Here is a 14413-nt window from a genome sequence, read left to right as displayed (position 1 = left end):
AAAATTCACCCTTCGTACAATGCACCACCTTTCTTTAAAAACTTCATTCAAGTTACGTGAGAGACCCCGAATGTGCTCGAAAGAAGTTTTCTTTCTTTCGTCCCTTTCCATTTCGAAGCATGTTAACCATGTACTAACGGGGACGGTGCTGAGAATGAGGAAAAAGGATAAATATTAAGCGACCAACATTGATTAAGATTCTTGATTTTATTTGTTGAATACAATTTGTTTACAACGCTGCCTTGGATGCCTTGTCGCCCTACAGATGAAAGCGGCATCCCAGCGCGTAGTAAAAAGAAGAAGAAGTAAAAAGAGAACGCCGTGCACTAGTTACAAACACATTACCGTGCACCTGTTTTATTCATACAAAAAGATTCACAAAATCAAGTACCCAACACATACAAAAACACAAGGATGATGATGTAAAAGATCGTTATCAACGACTTGCACATTTCTACGACCACAAAAGACAAGCACACCGCACTGCACTGCAACTCTTCATAGTTGGAGTTGGAGTTGGACGGACTAAAAATAATAGTTCATTAAACACTAGCATGTCCCTTACGCTTCTGTTAAGCATTGCTACTATTACTACTGGTCTTTCTTTCTTTTTTTTCCTCCAAATTTCCATCGTTTACCATTCCACAAATAAACGCTCTCTTATTTTTTTGTCACTTGCTGTCGAAAACTGTCATAGCGCGGAAGTTCCAACGGAATTACGTATTGATTCAACATTCCTGGTATTTGCCAACATAATCGTTGCTGACAATAACTGAGTGCAGACTCTGGGGACCTGTTACATACCCAGTGTGTCTGTCGTGTCCTGTCCTTCTTGTGCGTGTAGTTTCCTCCAATCAAGATGCCACGGTACAAACGAGCCCAAATATCCACTTTAGCGTGTATGTTCAGAAGAGGAGTAGTCGATGATCATTGTGTTCGCATCACGATTACCGTGTCACTGGTTGGCTGGTCAGGCTTCCATGCACGCGACACATATTGCCAAGCAGCAACCACAAATGATGAAGAACCCACCTACAGCGAATGAGGCAGTAAGTGTTGAGAAAGCGAAGTAGTAGAGGGTCTTGTCGCAGTACTTCGGATCTGTACGATCATCAAAGTTCGGCAGGTAGTTGCCGTAAACCCAGACGCAACCTGCAAGAAACAGAATGTGCAATGAAGGATGACGTTACCTAGACAGCAATACAAAAGGGACGCGATTCATCCGTTGCGTCCTTTATTTTAAGCGCGAAGGAAACCGCAATTTACGATTTCCTTCTCAACGTAACGGCACAAGGGTTACGGCTTCTGGAGATTAAGTTGTAAGGGTGGAGCAGCTGAAGCAAATGCAACTTCTAATATCTCTTTCTGCAGAGTGTTCGCCCATGTGTTCCCTCTGGGGAGCAATTGTAACAGTCACTCCAGCTCAAGAGCAAATATAGGACTGAAATAGTAACACGTTCTGGGAAGCAAAGGAACACTCTTTCCAGAGAGTAACGCATATCGAAAGCAACTCTAATGCCATTGTCACACGCACATTCCTCAATGATCACTGAAACCAATGGCCATTGAACGTGCGCGTAGCGCCACCTAGCGTGTAACATGTGAACCTGTCAGAGAGCGTTGGATTCAATGCTTTTTGAGAAGTTGACACGTGGCACGCTCCGTGGCGCTACACGTATGTTCAATGCAGTGGCCGTGTGTTGAAAGCGAGGCTGACAATTGGGAGGAGTCCCAAAAAGAGGCTCGACATGTCAATCACAGTTGCGCGCCTCTTATTGGTTTGCTTTTTACCACGGGGGCCGCCATGACACCTGAGTGCCACCCAAAATGGCGACGAAAATAGATACGGTGAAGCGGGAACTTCGTCACAAAATGTTTTCACAGACTATGATTTTACGCTGCAGACGTACATTCCCTTATAAGTTTCGCGAAAACGGGTTTCAACTTATGCTCCGCTATCGATATCTAACCGAAAATAATACGTGTTGTCGTCGTCGTTAGCACTAGTGAACACGGCAAGCACAGCGAAATAACAATAATAAAAAAACAGCACTGTGCTGTAGAATCTTGAATTCAATTACTGGATTTTATAGATATAAACATTCTTGCATTTTTTAAATTCCAACTAGTCATGTAGTTCAATTTAAAAAATCGCAACGAGGACAGGATGTGTACCAGCTGGTGGTTCTGCAGGCAATGGAACGACAACGGATGGCAGACGAGAATTCCCGACCAGGGGCGGATCTAGGATTTTTCCGAGGGGGGGGGGGTCCGCTATGGACAAGTGCCAGGTGCATGCTGGGATTGGTCCATTGAACCCTATGTTCAAGTCTCGAATTGAGGGGTGGTCAGGACATCCGGGACCCCTCCCCCCCTAAATTTGCCCCTGTTCCCGACGTGCCTCGCGTCATTCTGGGCGGCGTTCGTAAACCCGCACAAAAATCCACTAGTTTTGCGAATTGCCAAGAAGTGCCAATTTCAGAACCTGGACATCCGCAAAGCTCCCAGCACCGGGGCAATACTTCTGGCAATCACCGCTGCGCTATGGGATTTGGCGCTAGTTAACACTATTCGTTACCACGTGATTTGCCGAAACCGCGGCAATGCTTGATGGGCTGTGTTGATAACGACGACGAGGTACGGAAGAGGGTAGCGCGTGCTTAGCAACAGCGGAGTAGCCCTGTGTAGCAGACGAACGACGGTGGCAATGATGATGGTACTGTACATGTCATTTCCTCTCACCAATAATGCTATGTGGCGCTTGCTGCGGTCACTAGCGTAACTAACCCATGACCCGGCTCTTCCATAGGCGGTTGCCATTTGTCCAGGTCTCTAGTATAGAGTAGGTCGTGACTTCAGTCCCATCCAATCCACTTGCCATCCAAAATGGCGCCGCCCATGTGGGATCGGGGCACAGATAGTAAGGATCCGAGGATCGATAGCGCCTCAAATTTGGGGAGAAAATTGTGTGACTACCACGACCTACTACATTACAACGACCATGTCGTAATCGCAACCTTTACCCTCTAAAAACGGAACTTCACCGCATAATACGGTCTGCCCGAACCATTGCCACTAATGATAGGGTTATCGCTTCTGATTCGAAGAGAGAGGCTGGGCGTACGCATTTTTGTGTCAATTTAGATACTTGATAATTGACACAAAAACGCGTACACCTCCCTCTCTCCTCGAGTCAGAAGCGCTAACCCTAGCAATCGTGGCAATGGTTGTGGCGCACAGCGTGCCATACAGTGATGTTCTCTTTTTTAGAGTGTATGAGGAGCCCGTCCGCACGATACGCTTGAAGCGCTATGCATCGCCCGCGAGATCTACATCATGATTGCTCAATGGAAATTTGGATTTGAAACGCGGAGAAGCGGATATACGACTACCGTAGCAGTCGACAGCAGCAGCTCCTATGAAAACGCGTGGAATGATAATAAACTTTAGAAAGAAGCGTCCTCCGTGGGACATCCACAGCTTGTCCAAAAATACTAAGGTAAGCTGAAGTACTGTAGTAAGTATACTGTAGCAGTTGAGGTAGCAATAACCGGGCCGACGAGTAGCGCCACCGCTAGCCTTCAAAATGCGGCGTTGGGAAGGGATGCGTTATGACATGGTCGCTATAACGTAGTAGATCGTGGTGCCTACCACTACTTGCTCCACAAAACATCTAAGCCCTTTATCCGTTTTCTTTTTTTTCCCTTTTTTATTACATATATTCTTTGCATCGACGTAGTGACTACTCTACCTGCTATAAACCATCCAATGAGGAAACATTGGATGATGGAGGTACAGCATGTGAGGCCGGTGCTAGAAGAGCTGTCGTCATCTCTGGATTCTTGAAGTCGCTTGCAGCCACTCAAAATTGCATTTACCATTCCAACACTTCCTCCGGCAACCAGGAAGATGGGGATGAACTTCTGAACGGGACAGTCGTTCAGGTGTAACGCGCCTGAAATGTGTAGCAGGTATTATCAGCATTTCATTTTACAATCTCTACATATCAACAAAATTGACAACAGAACGTACCTGACGAAATTCAGTCCACTGCATGAAAGCTTGTAACCATTAAAGGAAAGCTTCAGTGTTTTATAATTTTGTTGTTACTCCTGCCAAGTGGACCTTGACCCAACCCTCTACATTCTTCAAATGTCTACATAGCATGTAAACCGTGCTATAGGTCGATCTTTTTTAATATTGCCATATGAAAAAAAAAAAAAAAATCGACCTCCGTCTAATACTATGCAGGTCATTGGCAGAAAACTTCCGAGTCGCGCAACAATGGGCGAGGGATGCTGCCATTTTGTTCTTTTTCTTTACTTGTCTCGTACTTTTCCAGTGCGTCTGCGCTGCGTTGCTTCGCTTTAAAATGTTAATAAAAGATGGAGGAGGTAAATACAGAACGTACCTATTACAATCCCTGCTATCTGTAGTGCAGCAAATAACAGCAGTAGGATTAAGGCGATCACTAGAAAACAAATGAAAAGGTTGATGATCAGTTGGCTGTTGATCAAAATAAATGGGGTTCAAAATAGGGCCAGCCCAGATTGCTTGACTATTTGATTATTGCTTCGTTCCTTTGGCCTAATAACGAAGCAAAAACTATATCTGTGTCGTTTTCTTTATATCCCTGACACTAGAACGAAAAAAAAAAGAAAAAAGAAATAAGCCTCATCTACCAATCGAATGGTTTTATCCAGACTATGGTACACGTACTGCTTAGAAAAATACCGTACCGAAGATACCGTATGGGACGACACTAATACGTGCCGATAATTTTAAGCCTTCGAATGAGATGAGAGGAAGTGGTAAAACGAACCCATCAACCTCTATTACGCTTACTCTTCCTTTCCTTTCTTTTTTCTCTACTAGACCCTGGAGTAGCTTGTCCCGCGGTGAGCGGGCTGACATCTCAATTTTACCCTCCTATCGTCGTCATCATCATCATCATCATCATCATCGTCACGCTTTAGTAAGGCGAATAAACTTACATGAACCACATAAGATGGCCGAGACAGCGCCGACATACTCTTTTGTATCGGCGGTTTCTGTTTTTGCATCTCGTATTCTTGCGATCACTGAGCCCTGTGCCACTGTAGGATAGGAGAAAAAAAACAAAAACACAAAAAAGAACACACACATTGATTCTGCCATTCTGGAAAGTCAACAATTAGAAATTGTTAGCCGACAGGTAGAGCGAGCTCGAGTCGCCCATGCCGTATACATCGGGAGCTCTATATAGTTACACATGCACAGTTACACGTTGGACACACACGAGCAATTAAAATGCTCTTTTTTTCTTTTTTTGTACACGAAAAATTGTTTTCGGTCATGCAATTTTGTCTTAGTTCGGAGGAGACCTCCCCAACCCAACACATCGCCCAGTCATTATAGGGAGTCATTATGAACACGTCACACCTAACCCTTTAAATACCCTGCCAATGATGAGGACGGTGCCCAGAAGAAAAACAGTCTCTGTTCGAAATGTCGGAGGCTCCTGTCCTGAGGCAACTCCCTTCCTACATCTCTACCAGTTCGCTGGATTTCTACCCATCTACAGTCATTATAGGGAGTTTTCATCTACGTCACATTGTGACGGTGCAGTGACGTGCTTGCTCCTCCCACTGATGGTCACTTTTCGTGCTAGCGGCATTGAAAGATGACAAACTGCGCTATTTTTCAGTGCGACAACCGATAGTTCTCGTAAAAGAAAATGTGAGAACGACAATGACGAAGTGTCTTCGGGATAAAAGAAGGGTACGGACGCGACCGGATTTCAAAACACCATTCGAGGCTTCGTTTTCGAGCAAATGCTAGATAATCTCGGCAGCTGCACCGAGAAAGTGCCCACCACCATCGCGGTCAAACGGGTTCGCTTGACGTCATGTGAAAACACCCTATACTCGTACAAGGATACTCAGCCTCGCTCATAACCACCCGAACAAGCGATACATAGCTAATCGAGGAATATGACCGCATATGATATGACACAATGAAGTTTTCGCCCCCCCCCCCCCCCTGTGAATGAGCTTGACACAGCCTCGATTGCATTGTACTTCAATCAGCTGAGATTGACGTCATGGTGTTAAGTATACATAGAACATTCACTTAGGTGTAAAACAAGGGTTGAAAAAAATCCGGATGTTTTTTTTTTTTTTAAATCCTCTCCAGTGGGCTCTTTTGGATTTTTTTGAGGATATATACGAGGCTAGAAATGTGACACAGAGTAAAAACAAATGTGCTTTGCTGGTCTTGATTTCGGGTGACCTCTCTTAGTTTCTGTTTACGGGACTGCCTGTCCCAGCAACACTGTATCAGTTTCTATTGTTTTCCCGAAAAGGGGAGTTCCATGCACGCGGGGTTGAATGGTGTGGATCCCATGGGGGTTGGACTCGCTCAAAAAAGCGTGACCACGCGGGAGCTGCCATCCGTTGGTCGTGGAAGGTGTTGCCTTCCGTTGGCTGCTTCATTCCGCTAAACTTGACTTGCTCGATCTCCTAAATCCATCACTTGCTATCTAAATTCGGCGTACTATATGCGTATCTCATACGTATTCGTTAAACAAATAAGCAGTGAATATTTTCCCACTACATCACTTGCTTGTGTGCTGCCGTTCGTTCGTCATTTTATTATCCCGAAACTCGACAGACCAGAGCATGGAATGGCGGGTGGTTTCGTTTTTGCGATTTCCGGTTCGTGTTGGTTCGCAGACCAGCATGAAAATGGCGGTGTACTGTGTGTATTCATCTTCGGAATTCTGTTGCCTTCCGAAATACATGCCTACATTTGTTACGATAGGTAACAATTTATTGATTTCCCTCGCCACTTCAACGTCACGTCATAGGCGGTAAACCTCTTCATCCGTGCCTGTGGAAACCAAAGGGTTGGCGGTGTCGCAGGTAATCTCACAGATAAGATATGATTCACGTTTGATACGGCAACGTTTACCTTGTGATTCCGATATCACTACTAGATTCTGCACGCATCCCGAAGATTCGTGCGTACTCAACGCAATTACACGGCTGGCCTCGCTTGCTACTTGCTACGGTGGACGCCGTTGCCTCCATCGGCTCGTTCCCCCGTTTATCATCCCACGTGACTGGACAGGGTTGGCAACAAACGGAGCAGCTCCGCTGTTGTTAGGGGGCTGAAATTCGTCCACTAACACTGTCCATGACCAACGGATGGCGGCGCCCGGGCGGTCACGCTCGGGGGATAGTAGAATCCCATTGACGGCGCGCCAAGTACGTTCTCTAGAGTCTTCCTATATTAATTCTATGGTGGATCCTACACGCCTGGATTAGCTATCGTGTTTCGGCGCACCTCAGTTACAGTGCCTCCAGGAAGCGGAAGGAAATATCTCCCTGAATGGGCAGAAGTAGAAGAAAACGGGAAAAAGTTAAATCTGAAAAATTAGAAGTTAAAGTTACAAAGTTAAAAAGTTAATGTTGCGCGTAACTGGGCTTTTGCAAACAGCTAGCCAACACTACAAGAAAATAAACCGGGAGTTTTCGGTGTGACGTTGAATTCAGATTGTCTTTTGCATCACATCTGGAGAAAATCTATTAAAAAATCCGAAAATTGTGTGCGTGAAATCCCCCCCCCCAAAAAAAAACACCGCATAAAATCCATGTGGATTAAATTCAAACAACCCTGACAGCAAAACACACGTTGAACCCCGTAAACGGTTCACGTAGATTGATTCGAGAAGGTTTAAGCCATTTGTTTATATCAACTAATGAATCGGAGTTTCTCTTACAACACATCCTGCTTTCTTGAGTATTTCTTGACTGGCTTCAAGGAGGTATGCCTTATCCGAGGCGATGATATTGAGCTAGGAGAAAACAACAACACCGACAAAAACAGGATAAATATTTGCACAAACCCAGAGCATAGAAGATGAAGACAAAGAGAGAGAGAGAAAAAAAAGATAACATTTCCACGTTTTTCCTTTTCTTTTCTTTTTTTTTATGTAGCCCACTGAGATGTGAGACTACCAACTGAGGACGTCACGTAACAGTTTTTCGGGTTTTACATTCTTAAATTTCTCTTTCATTTCACATCAACGGTCGCTGACGACTGACGAGTGATCGACCTCCAAGATGACAACCACTTACAAATCGCGTCATAACCCACATACTAATTTTTTCATAAATTACACATTTCCAGTGTAACAACGACGGCGACAACAACAACAACAACAACAGCTATACACGCATCACGATGAGATGAGGCGTTTCACCGCAGGAACTGCGATACCGGACACCCTACCTCAGAGCATGTCGGGTAATATAGTATGAGTGGGATCGCGATGGAAGGAGATGAGACATACGCACAAGCACGCGTGCACATGACAGGACCATTACAAGCGCTTGCGTAACGCTCGCATTGCTCCCGCTTCCGCAACGCGCAGTTATACAGTTACACAAAATATTCGAAGCGGGTTGGAAGGCGTGATCCCGACGAAAAATCATCCGAACCAGGCAACGGAAAAGTGAACACGACAACCCTGTCGTACTTACATCATCGACAAACCAAGAGCATTGCACAGAACGAAGAGAACCTGACGACAATAGAAAGGTACTTGTACTACACAAGTTTACTTGGTTATATTAAATATGCTAACCAGGTACGGAGGCGGTTCATTTAGATCGAATTGGAGTATGGACATCTGGAACACCTGGACAAATGGAGACCTTGTACTCTAAGTTTACAATGTTCAAAGACGATCTTTACCAACAGAAACGGAGTATAGTATTGGAACGGTGTTCATCACAAGACTTCCTGAAGTCTCAAAGTTGCCAGTTTATGATGTGGTGGAATCAGGACCTGCCACGGGCTTGGCCAGCACTCTGCGAGAGCAAATCGTTGCCTCTCGCAGGCAGCAAAGACGAAAAACAAACAAACAAAAAACACACATATAGCTGTATACTAGACATTCCTGTTGTGTTGCGCCAGCCTCTAGGTGAGGAGAATGTCGAGGACTGTACAACACTGCACAAACGGAACAACTTTTCTGATTATACAGCGTGAAAAATAGACGGGTGAAGAGTAACAAGGTTCACCACACGCCAAGCGGAAGATATACGACTCCACCCCTGCCGATGATTGCTGAGAACCAACTAAAGGTGGTCAATCCTGCTCCACACGTGTGTGAAATTTTCGCATAGTAGCATGTCGCGGAGTGAGTCTGAACAGAAAAGTTGGCGCGCAAAATATAAAACTGTTCTTACCCAAAAGGCGGTCAGAGCAACCGGCGAGAGATGAGTCACTTCGAGTGCTCACGTAGAAACAGACGAACGCGAACAGCTAGCGGCAAGCAGAACCACTCGCAGTGCGCGTATCAAAGCGTCTGTGGCCTTGCTGGTAGGAATGCACACGTGATTACACGTACGCGATAGCGGGACCGACTGTGCTCCTTCGCCTTTGTTATGGCGTGCGCAGGGCAGAGCCGTTACGAAGGGGGCTTGAGAGGAGAGGAGAGGAGAGGAGGGGAGGAGGGGGGGGGCGGACAATAAAACGAGGGTCAGGTGATTTTTTCTTTCTTTTTCAAGATTTAGAACATGATTTTTCTATTCCTCTTTGTGTCTTACTTCTATTTCTCTGGTTCACTTAAAATGTTTTTGAGAAGCTTCGATGTGCAGAACGTTCATGACATACATGCAATGTATTGTCGTTATGTATAGGGTCAGATACGTCAGATATAAGTGTAGCGTCTGTGTGATTCAAGTAAAACTACCTAGTGAGTTAGTTTCTTTTACACCGACACGTCGAGGCTCCACATGATAAACACCGGATAACAGAGCTCCCAAGGAGAACGTCCGCGTGTTTTGTCATCAAGCAGGAGAACTGCCTATGGATGTAGGTAGTTCTTTACGCTGACGGAAACAGAAAAAATGAAGATATATAGGGAAGAAAAGTAGCCTAAGCTCTTTGGCTGCTCGTAGACCATGTCTTTACAAGTTCCAAACGTCGCCACACCAGCACCGGACAGCAGTTTCGGCCTTCTTGGGTCATCATCAGCAGTGTGCAGGTGAGCAACGCTTGAGCGGGTAGCTTCAGAAAGGCACGTGGAACGTAATGTCCTCCCGTCAGGGTGGGAGAGAGTACGAATAAAATGAATAAATAATAGAATAATAATAGAACAGAATATAATATAGAATATGATATAGAGTATAGAATTAGAATAGAATAATAATAGAATAAATAAAAAGAGAGAATACGCCTACTTCTAACACATTTCCGCCGAATTAATTACATTAATCGTCCTTCAATTTTGTGATATGAGATTAGTGTAAGCAGTTAAGACACGGACAGCGAGGACAGTCTACATTGTCCGCAAGGAGGGTATGTATTGTCAATGTCATCAAGTCGCAAGCGGAGGATCCACATAACATTATGTCGCTTTGAGCAAGAACTATTGGCAAGAAACTCTCACTGAGATATCATGTGCTGTCACAGCCAGGACAGAACAGGATAGCAGTGCAAGCTCTTCTAGCGTTTGCATTGGACAAGTGTACCAAGCCCGGTGCTGTTTAACTACCACGGGGAGTAAATCCACACACACTAAAGTACACGTTTTTGGTATAGAAAGTGCCGCGTAGTCCTGGCGATAGCTTGCCATGGGTAGATGGAAAATGTGCGGAAATTGTAGCAACCGAAAACTTCCGAAAGTATACCAGATTCTCTCCATGTGGTCCTTTTCCCAAACGCAGCCCAGGTGCAGACAAAGGTATAGGCATCAGCGGCGTGGCGACCACCGTCGACATCTTCACTGCTTGGAAGAGAAGTTATTCTAAGACATTATTTCATGTTGCAAATATACAGGACGGGCGAAAGGCGTCCAGCAAAACACCACTTCCCTCTTAAGATCTACACCACAAAAATAGCGTAATTATGCACGGACTGTACATTTGAGTGAACAGCTAATGCTCCGAAGTGTTGCATTCGAAGGCGCTTACCATCATTTATCGCATCTGTTACGCATAAGGGAGTTTTTTTTTTTCTTCTCATGTTTTCGACGAGCGTAAAGCCAAATGTCATTGCAGAGCAGCTGTGACCGTGTATACGCAGCATTCAACGTGCGTTATTTTCGCTGACAAGTGTTTGCTTTCACACGAATTTCTACGAACACACAAAGGAAAAGTAAACAGCAGTGGTCCTTGTGTACTTTGTCCTGCATTCAATCAATCTATCATTTGTCTTCTACCGCTACCGGAGGTGTATTGCATGTAAATGTTATCGTCCAAGGCTTGGAAATATCTTTCCGCAGACGATAACCACGCACGGCCACAATGTCATCGCTTAGCGTGGCGGTTAGTATTAGAGCCTCTCGAAAATTATCGTGATAACACAGATGAATAATCGTGCCCAAGATAAAGAGCCATATAAAACTCTCTGCTTTACATGCCAGTTAGTGCCCTGTCATTTGAATCGTTTGTTAATTTTCTAGCGTCTTGTTAGCGCCACGGAGCAACTGTGGCTATGAGAGGCGATCAGACGTACACACATGGAGAGAGGACGGCGGGAAGGAGTTATTATGCGTCCTGGGCCGACTTCCGGGGGAAGTGTGGCGGCATTCCTCTGGAAGATCTTCGGAACATTTCAGACAGCACAGCCGGTGGTAGGATTCGAACCCACTACCTCCCAGTCTTCAGCACGACCTTTGTTACCATAAACGAGCGGGACACTTTAGTCCACTCGGCCCATGCCGCTAGTCGTTTCTTAGTCCCATCACTTCACTTGTAATGAAGGGTTATAAGCTTGACGAGGATAAAAATGGGAATATGCCCTCGTCGACAACGAGAGGCGTACGCTGCAATCACAACTAGCCACACTTGGAAGCCGGCCCTTCAACTTGCACCCTCGGCCCTTGGGAGATCGCGGCCCACTCCAGGCCGACCTTACCGTCATGCAGTTTTCTTTTTCTTCTTTTTTAGCTGACTGGCCTAAAGGACTCACTGTTACCCCGACAGCGCCCTCGGACATTCACACCATCACGATCAGGATCGCAGTGCGGTGGGCGCCATGGATGTGACAATCACAGAAGGGAGGCCGGAGGGTATTAGTGGCAGTTTATTGCCGTGGCTAAATCCCACATACCTTTCCGTGCCTTGCTTCAAACTTAACAACACACCTATTTTTTTCTTTCTTAGCACTGTAGTCAAAACAAAAGCAGTCACAGCTCCTTTTAAACCAATGACACATAAGACCCTCCGTGTTTCAAACCAGCATAGAACATTCAAAACACAGCACGGAGAATAAATCATGTGTCTTGGCACTATTTGGCCTTCGTCGCCCTTGTGCCATAAAGCACCAAAACACCAAAACGATCAGGATCGCCATCGCCACTCCGATCATCATCTTCATCACTCGTATTAGACGCGTTAGCCGTGGGGTGGCGTTCCACCCAGTGGAATACCTCCCCACTTCATCGTCGAAATATAATTGTTGTTGTTGTTAAAGTCCAGCCACTGGGATCTCAAAAGAACGCCGCAGTTCGAGCCCATACATGGGTTAGCTTTCCGGGTACATAAATTTGCCGCGAAAGGACCTTCGTAACGCCTTTTCGTGTTTGTCACTGTTGTTTTATACCAAGAGATCGCAAACGCACGTTGTCCTTTACGGACGTTTGTCACATTGTTTTCATCAGCTCTCGTCTTCCCAAACCCCTAGTGGTCAATAAACGGTCGGCTTATGTTGGTCGGAGAAGTGAAGATTATTTCCAGATATAGTTTGTTTGTTTCCCGTTGGGCGGCGTATTGCGCGAACGGAGGGCCTATGTGCACACTATCTAGAAACTCTTCAGCTCCTTCAGAGACCTCGAGTGGTGCTCTACGTCACACAGTGAAGTAGTGAGCACCCCGCAACTAGCTCCGCCCCGTATCCGTAGAGACCTCAAGGCTGCTTCACACGCTTGTGCTACACCACGGGGACCTGATTACGTCACGCCTAGGAATCCACTCCAGCTTCCAAGGTCGCGCGGAACCGCTCATAGGTGCTTTTTCAGGGGCGTTTCGATAAATTTAATTGCGCATGCTCTGCTTGTAATTTCGAACAACAAATGTCCTTCTAAGCGCAGACATTACTCAGAACACTATGCAAAACGAATTCACAGTGTCATCTTAGGGTAACGTATATAGTGTCGACTTCCAGGAGGTACAGAAATGATTACGGGAGCAGCACAGTCATGCATCGTGAAGATTGAGTAAAACGCAACATATGGTGATACGGGATAATCGTCAAGGGATACTGGTTGCTAAAAGCAAACAGGAACAAACTACAGTAATACATAAATATCTTTGACCAAGCTCAGAAGAACAGCATATCTTTCAGCCTATAAAGATGCTGGCACTCGCGCCAATCTTTTCCAAGAAATGCACGCACCACGCAACTGGAGCACAGGCAGCAGGAGAAGGGGGGGGGGGGGGGGTACGTTGGGTAGACGAGCGGTCTGCCTGCATATAGGCTGTCGGCACGTCGCTCGGGGGAGAGGGAAAAGGGAGGGAGGGGAAGGGAAGGACAGTTAACTAGCCTGAACTGCAATTGCAGTCGACGCGGTAACTGTTCCAAAAGCGAAGTGGTACGCGGTTTTGTTGCAGTATCCGGCACGTTATCGAAGTCTGGTAGGTAGTTCCCGTACACCCAAATGCAACCTGCAGCAAAGTGACACACCGTGAGTCCATAAAGTGGCAACATCGATTGACTGATTGATTGTAAAAAGAAAAAGACGTGGAGAAAATTGGAGAATAATTCCACATACATGGAGACCAGGTACTCCATGGCAGGTACTCACTTAAAGACACTACGGGTGCGCGTGAAGCGTTCCCGGCGCGTGAGCACCGTCAGTGCCGTGTATTAAAATGGACTCTGGCCATTCTAGAGACCTGCATATACCTGAGGCTCCACCCACTTTTTGAGGTATCTAGCCAACCACAGGTCTAAATACTGTTCCCTATTATTACAGGTCATCCAGGACTTATACCTCACCCTTATTTACTGGATGTCACCGTTTTGGAGAAACTAGATTGATTTGGATTGAAATGGATATCACTGGTGACAGACAAAATGAGGGATTTTAGCGCCCACTTTTATCAATGCCGTCTGCATGGGGAGAGGCATGTTTGGAAGACTCAGAGCTGCAGAAGTGGTTGCTGGCAGAACTGGTTGGCCAGGACAATGGCAGAACCGCTTCATCGCTACCGACTGCTGCCGGTGTGGACTTTTAATCACGTAACTGAAGGAGATTGACTCAATAATGCTCAAAGATGTATAAATAAAATTCAATGATATAATGCAAAATCTTACGCGTCAGCGGCATCCTTCGTGCTATTTTCTTGAGATCGCGGTCTTCACTAAGCCTAACGGTAGCGACGAAACATGTCGAGTCCACATCTTCTGGATTACCGGA

The 14413-nt window shown here is 45.8% G+C and overlaps 1 protein-coding gene across 1 annotated transcript; it reads right to left on the bottom strand.

Moving 5' to 3' along the window:
- Positions 1–192: 192 nt before the first annotated feature.
- LOC135401343 (transmembrane protein 272-like) lies at positions 193–9407 on the bottom strand. Its single transcript, XM_064633696.1, has 6 exons — positions 9237–9407; positions 7763–7837; positions 4995–5096; positions 4412–4471; positions 3752–3955; positions 193–1152 (listed from the first exon to the last, which is right to left on the bottom strand). Exons 2-6 carry the CDS (start codon positions 7767–7769, stop codon positions 971–973), a joined length of 555 nt encoding a protein of 184 aa, XP_064489766.1. The 5' UTR covers positions 7770–7837; positions 9237–9407; the 3' UTR covers positions 193–970.
- Positions 9408–14413: the final 5006 nt, after the last annotated feature.

The sequence above is a fragment of the Ornithodoros turicata genome, chromosome 7, assembly GCF_037126465.1.
Source record: "Ornithodoros turicata isolate Travis chromosome 7, ASM3712646v1, whole genome shotgun sequence".
NCBI classification, from domain to species: Eukaryota; Metazoa; Arthropoda; class Arachnida; order Ixodida; family Argasidae; genus Ornithodoros; species Ornithodoros turicata.
Note: the sequence above shows the minus strand (reverse complement) of the source record. Positions and strands in the feature narration are given on the sequence as shown.